Source organism: Enoplosus armatus, chromosome 19 (genome assembly GCF_043641665.1).
Source record: "Enoplosus armatus isolate fEnoArm2 chromosome 19, fEnoArm2.hap1, whole genome shotgun sequence".
Classification (NCBI taxonomy): Eukaryota; Metazoa; Chordata; class Actinopteri; order Centrarchiformes; family Enoplosidae; genus Enoplosus; species Enoplosus armatus.
Window position 1 is genome coordinate 10,534,724 of NC_092198.1, and position 23,195 is coordinate 10,557,918.

General features: G+C 42.2%; 1 protein-coding gene across 1 annotated transcript in view; it reads left to right on the forward strand.

Annotated features, from left to right (window-relative positions):
* nbas (NBAS subunit of NRZ tethering complex) overlaps nt 1-16,756 on the forward strand; it is a 140,096-nt gene extending 123,340 nt beyond the window's left edge. Inside the window, exons 51-53 of the mRNA XM_070925563.1 lie at nt 3,933-4,080; nt 5,512-5,646; nt 15,587-16,756. Coding sequence (XP_070781664.1) covers nt 3,933-4,080; nt 5,512-5,646; nt 15,587-15,862 — 559 coding nt within the window. The 3' untranslated portion in view covers nt 15,863-16,756. The remainder of the gene's footprint in view (nt 1-3,932; nt 4,081-5,511; nt 5,647-15,586) is intronic.
* Nucleotides 16,757-23,195: the final 6,439 nt, after the last annotated feature.

A 23,195-nucleotide genomic window follows, 5' to 3' on the forward strand; every position in this document is an offset into this window, starting at 1 on the left:
TACATTATTTTTTTAAAAATCTCGTAAATATATATTTTATTTTATAGGCAGAGATAGAAAATGTAAATATCCTGTTATTACAGATTGTAAATACCAGCTGTGTAGCAGCTGATATACTTTCTTTTTATCCTTTCTCACTTCTCTTAGTTCTCTCTCTCTTAACCTCTTCTCTTGATGCATTGGTGCCCTCTCAGCATCTACAGCAAATGTCAGTTTTAGAGTTAAAATGTGAAATGAGTGCTACTTCACATAAGTTTAGGGTCAAAGCCGCCTCTTATCCATGCCTAAACTAAGTGATGGCAAGTGTGTTGTGGTGCTTGACAGTCAACCACAGACAATTTTAACAGGGTTTATACTGTAGTTTGTTCGTTAACTAAATCAAGGACACATGAATATGTTGACATTTTAATGGGCAACTTCTGTGCAATGTGTTCTCTTTTCACTAAGAGCGGGAAAGGAGAATAGTGCTTCTAATCACTCATGTGCACGTACACTTTTAGAGTCGGACATGAAAACTGGTGTCTTCACAAAGCTTCAGGCTCTAGGCTTCTTGCACCAGCCTGCGTCTTATGAGCCTCAGCAAGTGTTGGCTTTATTATCGATAAGTGCCTAATGATGTGATTGCTCTTCTCCTGCTCCATTGTTCCTGATTAAAAGTGAGCTGTGAGCTCTGAGGACCGCAGAGACAATACAGGATTATGCAGTCAGGAGTTTATCCCTCCAGCTCAATCAAAGCAGACTGTTTCGATCTGCAGTTTAAAGTAGAGTTCTTCAAGCCCAGTAGTTGTTAGAAACTCACAAGGACAAACACAAAGCTGTGTGTAAGTGTGTGTTTACATCAGCTTTATAGATGTTTGAATGGATGTAATGAATGGATTCAAAGGAGACCCACAGAGGTAGGCTTTCCCCAGTACTGTTTATTGTATGAATGAAGCTGCGCAGGTGTAGGTGTAGCAGTGACTTTGTCTAACCAACCAGCAACATGCAGAACAGCAAACTCTGCCCCCAGAAAGTATTACCCTCAGAACAGGAAGGTTATTGGGGCCAGAAACTAAAGCTGAGGTACTAAATTTAGTTCCTCTGGTCACAATGCAGGTAAAGCTTCTGAAATGGTTCCTGGAAAAGTTCTTAATGCGGAAACAGGCCATTTTTTTCCGCTACACTGGATAAAAGACAAATTGTTCTGTCTGACACAAATTTTTGTGCTCAACTCCTGTTGTCTGTCGGTTCAGGCCGTTTTCAGGCTGAGCTTGTGTCTTCTGATTCAACGTAAGAGAGAGCTGCTTAGTGTGGAGGTGGAAATGGAAATGGAAATAGAAGGGGAGACCTATTAAAGTTTTCAAAATAAGGGGAAAAATGTTTTTAGAGTTTGGGCAGTGTGACAAACCGAATGAAAAGAACCAGGAGCAAGTGTGAAAATGGTTATTATTGTTGATTTGTGATGGACACTAGTGTTTGTGTAAAGCAGGCAGAGTACCATTCAACCGAGAAGCAGTAGGAGAGATGGGATTACGTTTGGACGACACAGCTGCTTCAAGTTCACCCCCGGATTTCACTGACACTCCACAGACTTTGTGAGTGTAACAGCTGCAGTCAAACCATCTCTGCTGGGATAGTCGCCTTTAATCATTTCTTTTAAATGCAGACTGAGCTGTTGTACTGTGTTTTAGATGTAAATGCAAACACAAACACAAACTCTGATTATGGATTTAGTTTTTTCTTGTCTCTTTAGTCGTCCTCATTTAAATCGCTCAAGTTAATTTGCTGCAACGGGCACACATACACTAACCACAGCACACTGTAATGTGCCTCTTTGAAGCACAGAGGCCTGAAATTTAGGTCTGATCTGTGATCAGTGTGCATTTTATGTGTAACGGCTGCTACATCCCGCAGTCATAATTTGGGACACAAAACTCAGAATAACTTAACCTTCAAATGGCTCATTTAAGATGTTCTGTTAAGACTTGAGGGCCATATCTCTTAGTGTGCGAGACACATGGTTAACCTTAACTATTAGTCTGACTCAGCATTTAATCCTGGTTGGGATGGAAGTGTGTTTAGTGTGTGTGTGTGTGTGTGTGTGTTTGTCTGTAGAGTGGAGATTTGATTCTGTAAGACTACAAGAGGCTGTTGTGGGAGCTATATTGAGTTGCATCTGAAAGGCTTATCCTTTAGTCCGTCCGCATAAACTGAGTCATGATTCAAAGCACGAATGGAGGCTGGCTGTGACTCACACTGCACCCTGTGACAGATTTGGCGAGCACACAGACGCTCATATGCAGCAGTACCTCCTCCCTGTCCCCCTGGTAAATGGGAAGCAGGACTGTGCCAGCAGCACAAGTGGGCCCTGTTTGCTCCCATGGCCGCATCATCCGAAGGTGAAGCAGCTTGTCAGGACAAGACACCCGGTAGCTGGATGGAGAGCTGCCTTTTCTACTGACAGTCACACACAGGAGCCCTGCTGTTCTCCCTGCTGTCTTTCTCTCTTCCTCTCTATCCTCTCTTTCTCATTTGCAAGCTCCATTTTTCACACACACCCTCCTCTTCTGCAGATATACATAGGCACACACATAGGATCTTACTGTACCACAGGGCCTCCTTCCTCCAGTGCGCTTCCTTGAGACTCACTTCAAGCAGCCGCTTCTCAGCGTATAACTAAGGACTTATCAGCATGTCACCATCTACCCTTTATCATGTGAAAACACCTACAGAGACACAAGGCGCGCATTCGTAACAGATTCCTCCTCTCATCTCCAATCTCCTCTTCTCCTCTCTCCGTCTCTTCATTATTTAATATACTCCTCGTCATGTTCATCACATACCAACTTCCAGTTGTGCTCGCATGTCAACCTATTTTCTAACTACTAGTCTAACTAAGGTAAAGAATGTTCCGCTGTACATCACATGAGTATTTACAGTCTCACTAGGGCTCAAAGATGTGGTTTGATTCTCCTCTTGAGGCTTTGGCACAGATATAAATGCATTAACAACTACAACCTCCATAACCACTAACATTGGTGTTAGCCAGCAGTTAGAGCGGCTCTCATATAGCATTTACTCCTTGCCATGCTAATGATAATACTAATAAAATGAATCATTTAAACAGGATCCATCCGTCCACCGAGATCTAATTAACAGATAATGAGTTGTTCCGTGGTTTCCATCTTATTTTTTCTTCCTATGACTGATATGTATTAATAAAGGTCCATGAAGGTTGTAGCATCATTGCCATTTACCAGACCTGGTGGGAGCTAATCGGTTACTCTGGAGGCATTAGCAAAGGTCTTGAAGACCTCATAAAGGTGCGTGTCAACAAAGTGACGCCTGTCAGTGCTGGCAGCTGTCCCTCCGGTGTTCACAGAGCGAGAGAGAGAGAGGGAATATGCAGCATGTAGGTGTTTTATATTAACTGCAGGAGTATTGTGGTCAAACAGCTCTCCTCCTCACTTACATGTCAACGTCTGAATTCATTACGTCGTCTGCCAACCTCCGGATAATTCTGTCTGCGCTTCTGTCGGCCTGCGATGTGAAGGAAGGTTGATGCAGTTATTCTTATGTGGCAGCTGTATTTATAATATTCATAATGTACATTTTCATGCAATATGGTGCATGTATAGTAGTCTGCTGTGAACCAGCCATATTCTAACAGGATTACCATCTGGTGACACAGGACAGCAGAGTAATGGATAAATAACATTACAGTAATTTTACATGTTGTAATATTGTTTTGGTTTTTGTATATTCTTCATGTCCCTGCCTTGCTTCACTAATACAGCAGATGTATACTTGCGTACTTTACATGCTCACTCCTGTGTTTACCAGTCTATGTTCTTTTGTCTACGATCGCCTCAGAAGAGACCGAAGCTCAGCAGAAGACTACACACAAACACACACATTCATATTCACGGGTCTGTCTTGCTCTCTGTCTCCAGGGCAGAGTCGGAGCGCAACCCCTGGGTGGTCCTTACCTCGGCCCTGCTGACCCGCTGCCATGGGTCAGAGGTCAAATTAGACCTGGGTCAGCAGGTTGTCACCATGGTGAGATCCCTCCATAACAGCAAACACAAGCTTCCTGCACAGGTAAAGAGCAAACACACCTCGGATAACTCTCTATGACTGCTTGTGTCGTCTTTTCTTTGCAGTAATCTGAGAAGTGGATCAAATTAGTTTCACCTCCTTACTTTGACTGAGCTGAATCTGGGAAAAGTTAAATGCAAACAGGGAAATAAAGTGGCAGTTTCATGCAATACAGCAGTGGTGGAATGTAACTAAATACATTTACTGTAAGTACAATTTTAAGGTACTTCAGAAAGAAATACTGTACTTTAACTGTACAGTTATAGTTACTAATTACTTAACAGTTTATAATTTTAGTTTATAAAATATAGTGCATTGTTTCAGATTAATCTACTCAACAGTATATAAAATAGGGAAAATTAGCTCCATTGTAATGAGCTACAACATTAACATGCGACTTATGTTAATGCCTCTGTAATAATAACCAATAATAGAAATATAAACTGATATAATTCAATACAATTCTGCACAATGAGTACTTTCTCTTTTGATACTTTTAAGTACATTTTGTTGCTAATACTTCTTAACCCTTTAGCAAGATGCAGATCTTTTACTTGTAACTGACCACCACTGCATAACAGTGAGCATAATGAAAATGAATAGTTTGAACCAAAGCTTCAACACGTTTTCAGTTCATCCGCTATCACCAGTCTTATCAAAAATACAGGACTAAGCTTGTTTGAATTCAGTGTAACCTCCCTGCAGTGCCACCTTTTTACCCCGTATCTCAATACAGGAGCCCAAAGCTATTAAGCACGTAACCCACAGCAACATGTTAGCATCAGCTCAGTGCTTTTTGCAATGTACTATAGGTACCAGCCGCTCTTTGATATCTGACGGCCCCTAATGCTATTCATGCCCCGCTGAGCACCATGGAAGAGGCAAGCCTAATGCCATTCTGTATGTCTAGCTCCAGCTGACTGTGATATTAGTTTAGCGCTAATGCTATTCAGTGTGAATAGGCTAGTGTCTGCCAGGCTGTCTAATATTAGAGTGGGAAGGGGGTGGGAGGTGCAGAAGGAGGCCTTTTACTCTGTTCTGAACAGCTTTAATTTGAATCTGCTGGAATGAAACCGCCAGAGCATGGGGGAGTCAGATTGCATTGTGATATCCATATATTACTGGATAGCAATGCAACAGGACTGTGTGTGTGTGTTTATGTGTAGAGCTTTTTAAAAGCATTATGTTCCTGTGTGTCTGTACAGTATATGCATCGATTAACCTTCACTGTTCCTCGCCTACTCTCGCCCCTCTGTCTCCTGCTCTCCCCTTTTGTTCTCCCTTGCTCTTTTTTACTCTGTCTTCTGATTACGTTTCTCCTGTTTTCATTTCGTTTTTTCCATTTTTGCTTTTATCTCTCCCACTCCTCCTTTCATCCATTCATCCACACATCTATCCTTCATCTATCCCCCTCCTCTCTCTCTTCCTCTCCAGTGTGTGAGACACATAGCCGCCCTGCTGCTCCAAAACCAGCCGAGCCTCCAGCAGCCTGCACTCAAACTGATGTCTGAGAGCGGTGATGAGCAACTGCTGCAGCTGACTCTGGATCAGATCAACAGCATGACCGCAGTAAGTGTCATTGTAATAGTCTGCATGGCCCATATTCAAATGCGGACCACGTGGAGTCCACCGCATGGACCGCAGTTTGAATGCAGACATTTCTTTGAATAATCAGTCAATTACTTAGCCTCTAAAACTGAAAAATGTTTTCAGTTCACAGTGATATACAGCGAATAGCAGCAAATCCACACATTTGAGCCAACATTTGAGGGACTAGAACAAGTTTGGCATTTTTGCTTGAGTATCAAAATTGTCATCAAGTCATTTTCTGTTTATCAAATAATCCGGTGGTTCCCAGCCTGTTCGGCTTGGGACCGTTTAACATTAAGTCCTGTCTACTTGTGACCCCTCATCACAGGTTATGGCCTTATTGTGGACATGAGTTGTTAAACAATCAAAGAGTGATTTTTCCTTGAAATGTTTAATCATTTCAGAGACCTGAAGAGAAATATCATGTTTCTCACAAGAAAAAAAAGAAATTGGCATCATTTTGTGAAAAAATCCACTCATCATTTCAGCAATGGTGGCTGTACACCACTCGATTTATTGAGGGGTTAATTCCTATTTTCAGTCAGTAGATCTGTCTGTTTCTTTTGTCTGTGTATTAATACTGTGTATAATGTGGAATAACATAACAATCTTCTAGTAGGAGAGAGGGTCAGAGACTGTACAGTACAGTATAAACTGAATTTGACAATTGTGAGACATGCAGGCAGGAAAGGAGATGACTGATGAAGATGATGAAGATGTTGTGAGGGTGGAATATGGTCTATTCCCAGCCAAAAACTATAAAACCTCTTCACTGTTGTAAGATAAGAATTAAGGTCTCCAAAATAATCTCAACATTCAAATAAGCTAACGTTCATCCACTTGCTGACTGTCCTCTTGTTTTAGCAAGCCACAATCAGATAAGAGAGTAATAGTATAAGACTGTGTGGGCCGCTCTCCACTGATTCACGATCAGATAAGCAATTGTCTCAAAGTAGGCCTCTCAGACCCAGCAGACCCTCTCTGTGTTCCTGGATCAGATAAGAGAAAGCCTCTCTATTAAGTGACAGAGCCGCTATTAAATGAAACCTTAAAGCTCCTACATTGGTACACCTGCTTTCATCCCACAGAGAAAAGAGGGGAGGGAGGCAGGGTGTTAAAGCAGGTAAGGGAAAAGATATGTGAATTAGATGTTGGAAGAGGGAGTCAAATGGTGGGGGGGATGTGTGTTGAGAGAGATAAATAGGATGAGAAGGGAAATTTGAAAGACGGCAAATGTATGAAAATGTAAAGTTAGAAAGACCAAGACAGAAGTGGAGAGGACAGAGCCGGGTGCACAGCCTGAGGAGAGGGGGTGGTACGGGAGGAGAGACAGAAAAGATAAATCAGGCAGAGTTAGAGAGGGGGTGTACGAAGTGGAGTAAGACAGGTAGTGTGTCACGCTGCTTTGAGAAATAATCTCGCCTCTGCCACCTAAGAGTCGAATGAGCAGGGGCATGTTCGAAGCAGCACAGAGCAGAGCTCATCTGAAGATAACATCAACAGAGACGAGAGAAATCATCTTACATCTAATACATCTGATAATGTGTTGGCTTGCTGCTCACTGTGGAGTTGTATGCACGTGGTTGTGTGTGTGTGAGCATTTCTCTTTGTCTGTGTGAGTGTGTGTTTATACCAAGTACGTTTCGTTATTAATTTCTTTTGAAGTACAGTGTTTCTGATTGCCTGAGACTGTTTTAAAGGATTTGTTCAACCAAATCATATTAAAAAAGGAATGCAGGGTATTAGATTTAAGAATTAGGGATACCCCGATCCAAAATTTTCTTTCCTGATATCTATTCTGACACCTCAACTCAGGGTATCTACCGATACAGAGCTCCGGTCCAATGCCAGTGCTCACTTTTCCCCCAATTTAAAATTTCTATAACTAACTGCTTGGAACTCATTGGAATCATTTTTAAGCCAGGACTTCTTGTCGCACTAAAAACTAAGCAGGTGTTTAGACAACAGCCCTGCGTTAAAACAATGGAAGGAGCTCATTATGACTGCGTATCATTAGACATGAAATGTGATCCAGGAAGTCCAGTTTGAGCAACAGATGCATGCGTTTGAAGGCTTATCAGGTGACAAAACAGTGCTGAGGGGTTTATAACCCTAGTATGGGATTTTACAAGTCTGAAAAAGTTGGATCTCGAGGTAAACAATAGAAATACAGCGTTCACGTTACAAAGTAATCTACCGTGAATGTGTGCTCGCATGTATTTGATTGGCCGCAGCAGCACCTTGCTAAATGACGTCGCAAAAGTTGAGCAAGGGATTTTATGGCATTGACAAAGAAACTACATTTAATATGCATTGTCACGTCATGGCAGATACGCAGTAATAAGGGTTAGTATTTCCAATTTCCAATGAAAATCTCAGTTATCTGAAAACATGGACAAATTAGTGAGAGATAAATCAAACCAAAAAAACCTGCATTATAAAATACAACTAGGGGTTGAAAAATATGTTGGGTTTTTTAAATTTGGGTGAACCGATCCTTTAACAGGATTGAATAGTTCACTGCTCTTCTTCTAAACTTTTTTCTTAGCTGGCACATTTTTCACCATCATGACCAAATTCTAAGCTGATACAAGAGCACGACACTCTGAGGCCTTTTATCAGATCCACAAATAGCCGGGACTTGTCAGCAGCTAGCCATTAGCCGATCACTAGATCTTATCAAGGGAGGATCAGAAATAATTGATTTTAGTTCAGCTTGGTCAATCGGAAGTTCATGTGAGTGTACTGAGGAAGCTTAACTGTTAATTGTTGTTTCTATAAAATGACTGTGTGTTTCATTGAGATTTGCTCTTTTGTCACAGTTTTTTCACTCCCAGTTTCCCTCTTTCCAATCCCAGACAAAATGAATTTATCATAGAAAACTATGTGAAAGGTTTCCTAAGTGTCATTCTTCATTTATTCAAGTCTAAACTAACAAGCCTGAGATTGATTTTGTCCACAATGCACCATATATTTATCAACTGTGCAACGCACAGCGCTCTTGATTAAATACATGAAAATAACATGTCACTCTGAGTGATTGGCAGGCCTTATCTTCTAACACTTCCCTCACTGGCGTGTGTGTGTGTGTGTGTGTGTGTGTGTGTGGGTGTGGGTGTGGGTGTGTGTGTGTGTGTGTGTGTGTGTGTGGGTGTGGGTGTGGGTGTGGGTGGGTGTGTTCCTTGGCACTCTGCTCTGTATCTGGTGTCACAGATTACTGTGCACATTGTTTTCCCCCAGTATCAACACATACTTTTTTTTCTTCATGAAAGAGATGCCCCTGAGATCACAATATAAAAAAAAGATTCATTCTGAAGATTAGTTTTTAATTAAAATGGTGTTATAGAAAACCACTTGACACAAGAAGTAAATGAGGAAAAGTAATTTATTTGGCTGGAGTGTGAGATATGTGTTCATTTTGCTTCACATTCCCTGTGTCTTGCTCCACTGAGGAGACCACAGTGGGCGTAGGAAAACAGAAGGTGGGAGGAAAGAAAGGAAGAAAGGAAGGAGTGGGAGAAGAGTATACGACTTGAAAGGGAGACAAAGGAGTAGTACAGAGAGCAGGTAATGAAGCTGAGGTTGTATTGTTCTTAATGATGCAGGGAAATACACTGCAGGTGTGCAGGCTTTTATTTCTTATCACTGGAGCAGGAACACATGTGGCCTCTCCTCTCCCTTCTCCCTCCCTTCATTTCTTCCTTTCCTCTCCTTCCTTTTACGCTCTGCTCCTCCTAGTGAAGATGTATGGACCATGGAGGAGCAGTGGAGCAGGGAGCCAGGGGTTAACACCAGCCCGCCTAATGGAAGGCGAAGATAAGGGGCTGATAAGAGTTGCCCTGCCAATATGAATGAGCTGTCAGTGCAACGTGCACGATACATAGATTCGGCACGCACACGCGCACACACACACACACACACACACACACACACACACACACACACACACACAGTCCACACCCACAAGTTTGCTGCATATAGCTTATAGCAGTCCTTTTCAGCTTCTTTGTCTTTGGCGCTTCCACTCACTCTCTCTTTCTCCATCAGATTTTAATTTAATTAATTGACTGTTCATTAAGCCCCACCCCCTTAGTTACTGTTGCTACGCCTATTGTGCTTTCACTTTGCGCGTGGCATACATGCAGTTTACAGTGATAACCGTGCCAGATTAACCCCCGAAATTCTCAGTAAGTGTTTAAACGCTGGGTCTTTGATTTCAGAAGGAGGTCGACAAAAACAGGCCTCTCTTTTCAAGCTGCCCCCCTTCAATTTCTCCATCTGAAATCAGCTGTAGGTAGCGAGCTCAGTAAGCTAGGATTGAATCCATGAATTGGTTGAAACACCGTCTCTGGTTGACTTTTTAATGTTTCCAGCTGACTGTAAAAAAGGTATTAAATATGCACTTGATGGCTGTTTCGTGCTAAAAGATGAGGCTAATGCTAAAGCATCCACACCAGCTTCCACACAGAGGGGAAATATTACACAGTGGATGTGCTAGCCATGGAAGTTCAATTCCCTACACTTTTGCTCTTTCGCTTTTGGTTTTGTAAAGGCAAAAAAAGAAGACACCACCCCCCAAACTCATTGAGTCTCTTACTACAGCCTTACTACAGCATAAAGCCAAAGTTTGACAGACCTGCCACGGCATGGCCTCTCCAGAGAATCACATCTGCCCAGTGGAGTGAAGACAAGAGACGCGTGTGTGCATGAGAGTGTGATTGAGTGATTATGTGTCTAATTGCTTGTTTAAGAGGGCTTGTTTACAGCTTTTGTGCCATATTGGACCTGTTAATCTAGCTGTGTTTGCTTGCAACTCAGTGCGTTGATCCCTGATTTGCTCACTGCGTGCATGTGTGTTTGTGTTTGCTCATGTGCGTCACAGCCCACTTTTATTTTTATTTTTTTGGCTTCACAGCCTCTTCTTCTGTCACTTTCAATCATGTCGCGCTGTAAGCAAGGACTGTTGGTGTCGTTGTGTGTGTGTGTGTGTGTGTGTGTGTGTGTGCACATGCGCTCAGTTTGGTGCACCACTAAAGCCCAGGGACAGCTCGGATGGAGGGATGGGAAGCATAGCCTGAGGGAAGGAGAGAAAAGGAGGAAAGGAGATAGTTGTGTGTTGTCTGGCATTCCAAAGAAGCTTTATGATTTAAATGATAAAAGAAGGCTTGGCCATGCATTATGTATTAGGCATTGTACGTGTACGGTAATTCCAATTAAGCTCTCAGCCGGTTCAGCTCAGGCAAAGAGGAAAAAGACGTTTCCAGGAAATGAGAGACGTGCAGAGCAAGAATAGAAAGCAAGGGTGTGAAAAATTGACCAGTCCAATCAGGCAACATTTAGCGGCCACTGAAAACACGCAGGAAAGACAACCTTGGCTGTCTTTCACAGGGTGAGACAGCAAGAAATGAGAAGGTAATACAAGAGCGAGAGGGGGGTTGGACATCTTCTGGCTGCAGTTTGATGCGTCAGTTCTCTCGTCACGCTGAGTGTTTGTTCATTCACTCACGCCAGCTGCGAGTGCGAGCACAGGCACACGAGACAGAAGATGCCTCTTGTTTTCACTTCACCGAAGAGACAGACCAAGTGTTGTCTGAACCTTTAGAGAAGATTTTCAGGCTTTTAACCTGACACACACACCTGTGCACAAAAATACATACACCGCAGGGCAGGTTTTCATGTTCTCCAAACTGTTGACCTTTGAGATTCCCTCCTCAATAAGATTTTGTTTGCGATTAACTGTTTGTAAAGGCGAGGCCTGGACAGACCGTTATGGAAACTCAAAAACTCAGAGAGAAAGAAGGGTGAGGAGAGAAGCCTCACGGGGGGAGGGAGGCAGCATGGATAACCAGGTGTGCGAGAGGTACAGCAGACTGGATTGTTAGCTGTAATCGACTCAGATGATGGCGTACCAGACAGCCGAACGCTGTGACTTCAGTTTGTGGTGCACTTTGGCTGCAAGTGTCATATTTAAATCATGATAAGAGACAAAACTCCATATATGTAAAACTGAAACTTTAATAACTAATGAGAGTTAGATGAGAACATTGATACCACTCATGTCTTTACGTGAATATGAGGCTGGAGCCATCAGAAGGTTGGCTTAGCTTAGCTTAGCATAAAGACTTGAAGCAGGGGGAAACAACTAGCCCGTATTTGTATGCCAAGATAAGCTAATTGTCTTCTGGCTGTAGCTGCATACTTACTGGATGCATATGAGAGTGGTATTGATCTTCTTGTCTCTCTGCAACAAAGCAAAAAGTGGTGCTTCCCAAAACGTTGAATTATGCCTTTAATTACAGCTTGCTCAGAATCATTCATTTAGACAACAGAAATGTGCAGAACGATAATATGATATGCTCATATCGTCATGATATGATTCGACTAAAGGTTGACCAATGAAAATATTGAATAATCATACATCCTTATCATGCTTTCATGAAGTTTCACAGTATTAAGTAGAAATGAGTTATTAAATTAATAAGTATTGTCCTAGAGTAACTATATTTCTCATTGCTGCAGAGGAAAAGCATAACAGGATTATTATTTAGGGAAGGCTGTAATTGCGACCTTAGTAAAGAATATAAAGGAAGGATAAGATTTTAGATTGAAGGCAGTGTGTACAGTGATCATCTGAACTTGGTCATTACACTCAGCTGTCTGACATATACTGCAAACTTTACAGTAGGTGGGAACTCTGGACAAACAGCCGTGCCTGAAATGTGGCAGAGCTGTTCGAGCTGTAAAAAAGGACATAAAGTTATCTGCTCCGCTCTGATATCAAGATTCCCCTCCATCCTTCCATCTCTCTGCTGCTGCTTCACATCTATTTTCAGCTTCACTGTCAATCCAACTGACTCTAAGACTCAAATCTGCTGTCTCTCTTGACACCGTCAAACAGTAATAGCCTGGGAGGTGTGTGTGTGTGTGTGTGTGTGTGTGTGTGTGTGTGTGTGTGTGTGTGTGTGTGTGTGTGTGTGTGTGTGTGTGTGTGTGTGTGTGTGTGTGTGTGTGTGGACCAGGCCTGTGCTCGAGTGTTTTTCTGTCTTCCATAATGGACCAGAAAATGCAGAAAAGACAAGAATTTGTGGGTGTAGTTCTGTGTTTGTTTGTATGTATTCCTGTCCCTAAATTGGTCATATCACAACACTGAATCTTTGTCCTCTAAATATGTACATATCCCATGTAGCCCCAACTCACTGGATGTGATAATATATGCGTGTTGTTACTTTTAAAGCCTTTAATCACGCTAATAGCCTCAAAGGGCACCACAAGGCCACATTTAACAAAGTAAAAATATTGAAGAATAATTCCAGTTTATTACATTGAAGCCATGCTAGCTGGCGGCGTGGCTATGTCAAATACCTCCAAACTAATGACATTTCCATGAGCCTCAGCTGGTACTTTATGTTTAGGGTTAATTAGCAAATGCTAACACACTAAGCTCAGCTTGTTTACCACGGTAAACAATATACCTGCTAACATCAGCATGTTGGCGTCGTCATTGTGAGCATGTTAGCATGCTGACGTTAGCATTTAGCTCAAAGCACCACCATGCCTAAGGACAGCCTCACAAAGCTGCTAGCATGGCTGTAGGCTCTTGGTCTTGTTTTAGTTTTGACCATCGTTTGTCTATATTTAGTTTCTAATGATATAAAACACAGAAAAGCAGCAAATCCTTGAAAAAGCTGAAACAAGAGAATAGATGGCATTGGTCCTTGATAAATCACTTAAACAATGAATCAATTATCAAAATAGTTGATGATTAATTAGCTATCGATCGACTAACCATTTCAGCCTTATTTGTAGGATAAATTATTACCTAAACATGTTGTAAACATCCAAATCTGACCTACTGTACTTGCTGGCTAAACACTTTGTTTTCTTGTCTTGTTTACAGCCTGTCTCAACATCTAACCGTTGTGTTTCTTGCCTGGTCTGACTTTATTGTTGTACTGTCACTGTGTTGGTCCCAGATCTCAGGAGTACAATGTTATCACAATTGGGGTGATGGCCAAGTTGTAATAAAACTGAATTATTTTTTTAAAAGAACAATGATAAAAAAAGTGTTAGGTGGGTGAAAACCTGCATACACACATTCAGCAACTATAGAGATAAACTATTTTGTCCATATTCTGAGAAATGTACGTCTCTTGCTCCTTAATCCATAAAGTTTGAAATCCTCTTTGTAAGATATCAAGCTTCAAAATAGGTCAATGTTCACTGCAGCTCCCGAAAATCCCATGTAGAACATTTGTTCGGGGCCTCTGTTGAGGCTCCAAAATCAAAAGTTTGAAGCTGAAGTGCTAAGTTGTTTCAAAGTGCCTCTCCTTGGTTCTAGTGAGCATTCGGCCCTTGGAAACAGTTGGTGCATTTAAAAATGTATGTGTCTGATGCTTTCAGTGCATGTCTGCCTTTCTCCTCTGCAGCTTTCTCCCTCCTCCTTTCTCCGTCATACACACTCCCCTCCCTCCCCTCTCTCTCTCTCTCGTCGTTCTTTTCCCATTATAACCGCATGACCTCCTTGTCCACCTCTGTCTCAAGATTCAGAAATGTCTCCGTCTGTCTCCTCTCTCTGGTCCTCCTCCGTCCCACTGGCTTGTCATGAGTCATCTGGTCCCGACTGTCAATGGACGGGAGAAATTAAATGATTAGTCATGCCTGACATACTGTATTTCTATAACTGGTATATGTCAAAGGGAGACAGGCTCTTTGGTACCAAAGCAACCATGAACTTGTATTGTATTTAAATGATAAATGCATCCAAATCCAGAATACTTTTACAGAAACTATGAACACAGCGCTAATGTTCTTTTTCATATCTGCTCACATTACCCAGAGGTAAAACTTAATATATGTGCAAAATATGATTCTACGGCGCCATTGACAACAGTTGAACGTCTCTCAGGTCTCATGTGAGATGTTCTTTTTTAACAGTTTTATGTTTTTAAGGATGAATTGTCCTTCAAGGAGAGAAAAAACAGGAGCAAGGCCGGCACAGAGATGAGAGATTTCAGAGGTGAGGGAGAGGAATTCATCTGGGCCTGCTCCCCTTCTCCACTACAGAATACAGACATGAGCTCCACATTTATAATTGATCTGCCTCAGCTCCAGAAATACCCTGACAGGGACTCGCTGTTGTCTGTGTGTGTGTGTGTGTGTGTGTGTGTGTGTGTGTGTGTGTGTGTGTGTGTGTGTGTGTGTGTGTGTGTGTGTGTGTGTGTGTGTGTGTGTGTGTGTGTGTGTGTGTGTGTGTGCTCGCGCTCGCACATATACGTGTAAAGTTGCGCAAGTGCAAGCTTAATAATAGAGACAAACAGGTGAGAGGATGCAGAGGAGATGGGCTGAGTCACAGAGACGGCCTATCAACCCCAGCACTCAGCCTTGCTTCTCCGTGGCCTGTAAACCACTCACAGCAGCCCCGACGGCATTTAGCTGTTTGAATTTGCATGCAATTCATTGATGTAAAGAGGCGGAAGATGGGATTAAAATGTTACGTAAAGGTCTGTTTATGGCTGTGTGAACATGTGTTCAGAGTTGTTTTGGCAACTGACAGTGTTCCTCTAAAAGCTACGAAGAACTGCACAAGAAGAGGAGAAGGGTTTGTGTTTGTGTGTGTGTGTGAGAAGGCACATGCTATGGGAATGGTGGTCAGCCACACGGTCAACAGGAGATTTGTAATCACACACAGCCTCAATGCTGCTGCAGCAGCAGGAAGCTACAATGCCTCTTGTTTCTCCAGAACACTGTGGCTGGTAAATCTCCAAAATCTAGCAGCCACTTTCAGTGTTCAACCAGTGGGCGTTTAGATATTCTCGGGCATGAAAATAAAAAACACTATCACACTTAAACGGGAAAGTTAGTTTCTCCTGACTATCACCACATGTGTGTTTACACTTTGTCCTGTTTACTTTTCCTCCAGGAGACGGCTTCCTCCTGCGATGCCGAGCTCCTCTCGTTGCTCCTGGATGCCGGGCTCCTGGTGGGCTGCGTCTCCTCGGCCCTGTACCCCCTGCTCAGCTCCCACATGCTGTCCCACCAGCAGGAGGGAGGCTGGGATGTGGAGAGAGCCGCCGCTGAGCTGCTGGCGGCAGGCCACGGGCCCGAAGCGGGCTCCCTGCTGCTGGCTCACCGCGGAACCCACCAGGCCCAGTTCACCTTCAACTCTGCCATGGCCGTTCTCAGGAATTGGCTGTGAGGGGAGGAAGGAGGAAGAGGAGGAGGTGGAACAAGGTGTGAGGAAAAGAACACGATGGGAGGGGGGGGAGCAGTTTGGAGGGCAGCCATGAATACGGTGACAAAGCAGATTTAGGGAAGGAGAGTGGGAAGGTGTTGAGAGAGGAGTGGAATTAGATTGGATTGAGATCTGAAGAAATTAGCGTGAGGCGAGAATAGAAGTGATATCAGGCTGGTTCCTCTGCATTTTGTTCTGTCATTGGGTTTCAGGGTTCATCAACTGAAGGCGCGTCAACAGCAGCTGCAGTGTCTGCCTTGAAGGTACAGGATACCTTTGATACGGAAACATCTGCTCAATTAGAAACACACACACACACACACACACACATGAATACACAAACTCAACCTCTGCTGTCTCTCAGTCATGAATGAATGTTCTGACTGAGGGCTGATCAGAAAATGCACTTGCTGCTCGCGTTTGTTTGTGTGTGGTTGTGTGCACTGCGTCCTATTGAGTGATAAAGTAATTGAGCAGTAGCCGGGAAACAGTGGGTGGATATTAGCCTATTGTTCCGTGACAGGTTTGCCTCTTTGACGTCCCACCGTTAAACACTCTGCCTCTGCTCCATTGTTTTCCCCCAATAATGTCTAATTAATTCCTTCCAAACAAATTAGCCCCGCAGCTGCCCCGCGCCGTGTGTGTGTACACGCACGTGTGTGTGTGTGTGAATGTACAAATACTGTATACGAACACCGGCACCCCCAGCGATATCATGTAGAGCTAATGATGATGAGGAATAAACGCGTATGTGTTTACGCACGCAGTGATGCCGTCAGCATGGTTTGTTTCACTGTCTAAAGTACAGGTTTTATTCTGTCCCACCTGTCAGATCTGAAATAAAGAAAAATCTAATGACATGAGAGTCATTGTGTTTTCATTTGTGTTGTGTTCCATTTGTTTCTTTATAATGGTGGAGAAGTGCACAGTTGGATATTATTTAATTCTGTCTATGCAATGTTTTCAATCGTCTGTTCATTGTTGTAGGTGTGATTTTCCTTTTTTTACGTTAAAAAAAGATTTTTCAAAGTGAGTTCTTTTCAATTAATGGATTTTATAGAGACTTGTGTTCCATCACATAATGAATGCACTCAAAACATTTGCATTATAATTACAGCATTTCCACATTGTTCCAACATAATTACAGCCCTCTGACCCAAACCTCCAGCGTGTACTTTCGCTAGTCAGCACACACGACTCCACAGAGGGAGCAGGGGTGAAAGCAGCTGGTTGCTCCGAACGCTCTACGGAGCTGTCACCAAAAGCATTTGTAACTTTTTTTGTCTACTGATAATTGCAAACAAGGAAAAAAATACTTTTGTGTCTAATTTATCTTGTTTGTCAAAGTGTTGGAAGTGTGATTTTTAGACTGTGCTCAAAATGAAACTAATGAAGTGGTGCTGACTGCAGGTCCCCAGAGCAGCCAGTTTTGTTTTGTATGTGCACTAAAAAATAAACCTGCACTATCACTTTAATGAACAGTGGGAGGGAGTACAGGGTTTAGATGGTGGTTAGGCAAGAAAAAGATCTTTCTTTCATTTTTTCACTTTATTTATTTATTTATTTATTTTTTACATTTTTAGAACATTGAGTTACTAATGAGACAGCAATAACCTAAAGGCCCTGAAACCCATTTTTTACTCAATCAGCTTCTTATTCTGAGCAATAGGGGTCCAACATGAAGACACTTTTCTGACAAAATTAGAAGTTTTGATTATTTCACATGAGAGATTACTGTATTTTTTAAATGTATTGCTGGTTTGAAGTGGACAGGGCCAAGTTGGAAAAAGCTGATGTCATGTACTCGAGATCAATCAAGATTGGAATAAAAATGTGATGTTGGGTTGTTGTCTTATGTTGCCAGGCCACTGTCAATCAAATCTGATCAAACCATATGAAGCAGACTTGCTCGGTTTTTGTGGAAAACTCTTAATTAATAAAACAAAGGATGTTTTGTTTTTCTGAACATTAACTTAACTTAAAAAATACTGATACACACTAATGTCTGCAACGTGAGTTAATTATCAAGATGCAGCTTGTTGAAAACTAACTAACTGTTCTTGATGGCTACCTTATGGGACTGTGGCACCAGTGGCACTCAAGGCCCATTTAAAGCTGCTCAGGCAGTAATAAGCAGATCATGTTTCCATATTCGCTCGTTAACTTTCTCCTGCTGTGTTTAATCCCTAAATTTAATGGATAAACTTCATAATGATTTCAGCATGGCTTTTCTGTAAAGACTCTGCTTTTCTTACTGAATCCAGAGACTAAATAGAAGTTAATTTCTTTTAATTCCCCCATGGTTAAGTTTCTACTTAATATATTTTGTTTTAGATCCCCTTATCTTTTTGCTCCATGAGTGCACAGTGGTGTTTGCCCACCTAACCCCTCTGTCATTTGCAATCATTTTTGGCAAGCTAAAATAAGAATATATGTATTTTTTCAATATTGTGAAATATTCAACAGTAATTCACTTTGGCAGGCAACATTTAAAACAGCTGCCGTAGTGGAGTAGCTTGTGTCAGGCCAGAAATTGAATAAAGGGCCGTGGCTCGGAGTTATTTACCCTGACAGCAATAGTGCTGTGTTTCAGGCCCATATATGAGAGATGGGGATGTGAGGGGTGGGTGGGTGGTTTATATATCAAACAAGAGAGTAATCAATCTCCCCACCTGTGGAGGGGTAGAGGAAAATGAGACGACGCTTGTGTCAGTGACGAGCCACATGAAAATACAGCCGTACACAAAGCTATCAGATGAGCTTTTTGCAGGCCTGGCTGCGTTAAGTGTCAAAATGATACCATGAGAGGAAATAATACTGTAGAGATTAATGGATCAATTTCACAGCCTTCCACTTCTTCAGTCATAGCTTTGCCATTTAGTGCTCTTCTAAGGCAGAGTCGGACATTGATAGTTAAAAAGATGACTGGGCTTTGCAGTCTTAACAAAATACACTGATGCTCATTCCCTTGTGTCCGACATGTTCTCTCAACCCTGCAAAATGAATTGAATTGGTCTCAGATAGTAATCGACCCAGGTTTGCTCCTACCCTTGAGCTACGGCAGGAGTCCATTTTTTAGTCCTGGCCAGCATGAAATCAACTCTTTGTGCAAAACTAACAAGATTACATGAAGCCTTGTTGTAATCAGTCTGAACTGTAAAATCCCCCAGTCATCAGGTTGATTGAATCAGCGCTAGCAGCCTCAGACCTTTGGCTTTTAACACTGCAACAAAGTGGTTCGTGTCAGACAATGTTTGACCAAAAAAACGACTGCGCCAGGCAAACTTTCAGCTGAAACCACTCGTCAGATGAGTAATTATACATCTGTGTGAAAGAGAACAGCACTGAGAACAGTCATTTAGGTAAATCAAAAGAACCAAAATACGTAGAAATCTCTGAAGGAGGAGAGGCTCATGACTGAATAGGATGAACATACTGATAAACAGAAAGACAGAGAGACATGAGAATAGCTATAAAAAAAAAAGCCAAGGACACGGGAAAATGAGGACCAAGTGGATTAGCACTGCAGTATTTCTTTTGGCACGGTATCTTGACCTTCTTGATTAGCAGAGTTGACCCTCATAAACTCCTGGGACCACTATTGTGCGTGTTTGCTTAAAATACACACTCACACACACACACAGACACCTGAAATACCAAACAGCCTCTCAGTCAGGTCCACACAGCACTTGCATCTTATTTCTTAGCAGTCTTTCAGCAAGGACACAAGGGGAGAAAAATAAATGTGAAATGTTTGCCACTTTCTTTCCTCTCTGTATTTATGCTTCCAACTCATTCAGCTGGCTGACAGCGTTTCCCCTGTTCTCTTTAAAGCAGCCATAATCAATATTTTCATCGTAACAATGGATCAAATGACTAGTGTAATGTGAAGGGAGTCGCTCGTAATGATGAACCCACATGAGAAGTATCTTCTGACTCTGCAGTTCCCCCCTTTTAGCCTCCTTCAGCTCGTTTTGGTTTTCTGGCCCGCAAATGTCTTGTTTTGATTCACTCTAACCACTCTCATAGCTGTTTTTTTTTACATTTTCAACCGCAGCAGGCAGCTTAAGCAATTAAGCAATTGAAAATATACATTTCATGAAAGCTGACTCCACTTTTCAAACAATTCACACATAAACACAACACTTTCTGAAGGTTTTGTTTATGTCCCCACCCCTGTGATCCTGCTCAGTGGTCTGAACCGTTGCTGGTATGTCATGTGAGAGAGCCAATTGAAACAAATGGAGCCATCAACTCATGCACTGAGTGACATGCAAGAAAACATTCCACCTTAAAAGTTGCCTATTCCTCCAGTCTGTAGCTGGCTAACGTTAACTAATGAAGATGAGAAAAGGCAGCAGAACAGCCCTTCATTCATCATTCACTCTTTTGACAGTTTCTCTATATGTGACGCACAGGAACATTAGAAAGCCAGCCTGTTAAACTTGGCGCTGCATCCACAAAACATACAGGAAATGAAAGCATGCTTAGCTACGTTTTATTTCCGGTAGCCTATTAGATGAGCTTGACCTCTGCATGCACTGCAACTTCTCCTCAGGATGGATGTTTCCAGCGCGCCTCAATTTGCTCGGCACAAGTAAGTAAATGAAATCATTCAATTAATGCCACGCTATGCTATCGCCAAATGCTTCTTAGCTAAATATTAATATTCTCACCATGATGAAGTCATTTGATCGTGTGGTCAGTTACAGTTGTCTAATGTATGTAAACGTGCCACTGTAGGGACGAAACGAAACCACTTAACCGTGCGCGTGGATGCAATGGCGCGCGTCATAGGTGCCCACAACAGAATAAAATGTATGAAATACCTCTATGCATATTTTCAGAGAATTAATTCTTTTAGCAGAGTTTGAAAAGAATTTGGCCAAATCTTTCTTCAAAATAGCCTTGCCTACTTTCATTATGAGCCCCTAACACCCTGTAAATCTCTTTTTTGAATATTAAAACCACCAAGATTATCTTTTTTTTTTCTGCAGAAACTCCCATCAAGTCTTGCATAATATTCATGCTTTTAAGAACTCCTAAAAAAGTTGACAAAGCCACGCTGAGGATTAAAGGGCTCCTGTCTGTTTGGATCTCAGCCTTCAAGTTCCCTTTCAGCTTCCCCCGCCCTCTCAAGATTACCTGAAATGTAATTCCACTTTTATTGACTTTCACCTTGATTTAGCATTTGTGTCATTTCTCATTCACATGCATGCACACAAATATGGCATGAATATGGGCAGGACTGTTGAGTGTTACTACTGCTAACATAATGACAGGATCCGTAGTCAAGATTCATTATGAAAATTGCAGGTTTAAATAGATATTTCTCTCATGACCTCTTCTAACATATCTTTTGAAGATTTTTGGTTCTCACAAAACAGGATCACAGCCTCTTTTTGGGCATTGCTTGTGCTTGTGTGCACAGATAGACTGCAAGCAACTCTGGGAAATGTTGTTAAGGTCTACCTCCCCTACTGCTGGGGTTTGGTAAACACAGTGTCACAACCTGTCAAGTGTCAGCATCCTTTTTTTCATCTGTCAGACAAAGCTCTCGGTGCAGGCAGTGAGCCATCATCGCAATCCATCCAGAAGGTGAGAGAGAGGAGGAAAAGAATTTGTGTCCCCCCAGGGGGAAGCTGAATGAGACGGGATCTTACAAACTCTCTCCTCTGCTGAAGAGAGGTTATCTGTTTGAAACAAGGCATTTAACTTGCGCCTACGAGTCCTCTGTGGAGTCTGCAGCGTGAGAGAAAGAGAGGAGAAATCATGAAAGGAGAGATGGAGTAAAAAAATAGTGTTTGCATTCCAGGAAATCCCTCACACGCCTTCCACCTTGTCAACACACTGAATCCTGGGAAATCATTCTCCCTCCGAGGCCGTGTTTGTTTCCTTTACCTCTCTATTTTTCATCCATTCTGTCTTACTTGTCTTTGACCTGCAACGTTGCCCTCTATAGAGTGACTGTCTGTCCAGCAACTCCTTTACTAGTTGTACACTGAAAGACACACACACACACACACACACACACATACAAACAAAACCCTTCTAAAGGATACTGTAGGAGTAAGGCATGTTTGAAAAGAGAGAGAGCTGAATATAAAAAATGATAGAAAAATAAATAAGGTGGGAGGTCAGATTAGCAAGGAAGATGGGAAATGACTGAAGGTCAAACATGACAATGACTGAAGAGAGAAAGAAGAGCGAGTAATAGAAGGTCTCGGCTGAAGATAGTACTGCAGGATTTGCATCACATGGGAGGCTTCAGTAAAACAGAATAACGAAGCAGGAGAGAACAAGGACATTGGTGCACGGCTGCTATCTTGTCTATTGTCTCTTTGAAAAAAGCACTTGCACTTATATTAGAGGATTTACTCCACACACATCTAGTGTGTTAGGCTGAGTTGTAGGCTCACGCTGTATTTTTCAATTTCCTTCTTTCTTTTTGTGGCTGGTAGTGGTCAAGCTCTTCAGTTTCAGTGTGCCTCACCAAAATGCATTGTGTGACTCCAACCAATGGCAGGAATGAGTATTGCGCCTGCATGTGCACAATACAAACAAAACGGGGACTGGCTTTAAGAACATTGCACCATAGTGCTACTAGTGGTCAAACATTTCACATCACACCTTTAAGTGTTCGTGCGTAGCAGCGCAGTATCAACTTTGTTGAGCTACTGAGAGAGTCAACACCTGTCTGCATACTTATGCTGAGAAATGTTAAGCCGACTACTTCCAGATTTGTTTTCTTTTTAGAACAACCTCCATCAACAAAAACCTGAACATGGACGTGTTTGAGCCCCAAACAACCCACCGCCAGCCTTCCCTTTCTTTCCTCAGTACTATTTTCTTTCACACACACATGCATGCACACCTTATGTTAGGGAGTGGGTGTATTCAGAGTGTAGATTAGCCATGCTGTATTGACTGTCGCTAAATCAGATGTGCGCAGGGATTTATCTCCAGCTAGGCTTTTATTGTGTTGGCTTGTTGCTGGGGTTATGAAGCTAATTGTGTTTTGTGTAGCTAACTTTAGAATATTACTGATCGGCGACGGCTGGTTGTGTGAATTTTGTGGATTCAACCTTTTGCTGGCTGCCTGTGGGCATTGTATTTGTTAGATAGCTAGTTAACATTGTGTTTGTCTCATCAGTAAGTAGTGTTGATGTGTTTCTGTGGTTTTGCTGTTGCCTCTCTGGATCGTGGATGACTGTAAGTAGTGTGTATGCTTTTAATGTGAAGGAATTGTGTCCAACTGATGTTGGATGTTGTAATTTGTGTAAACTAAAAAGAGACA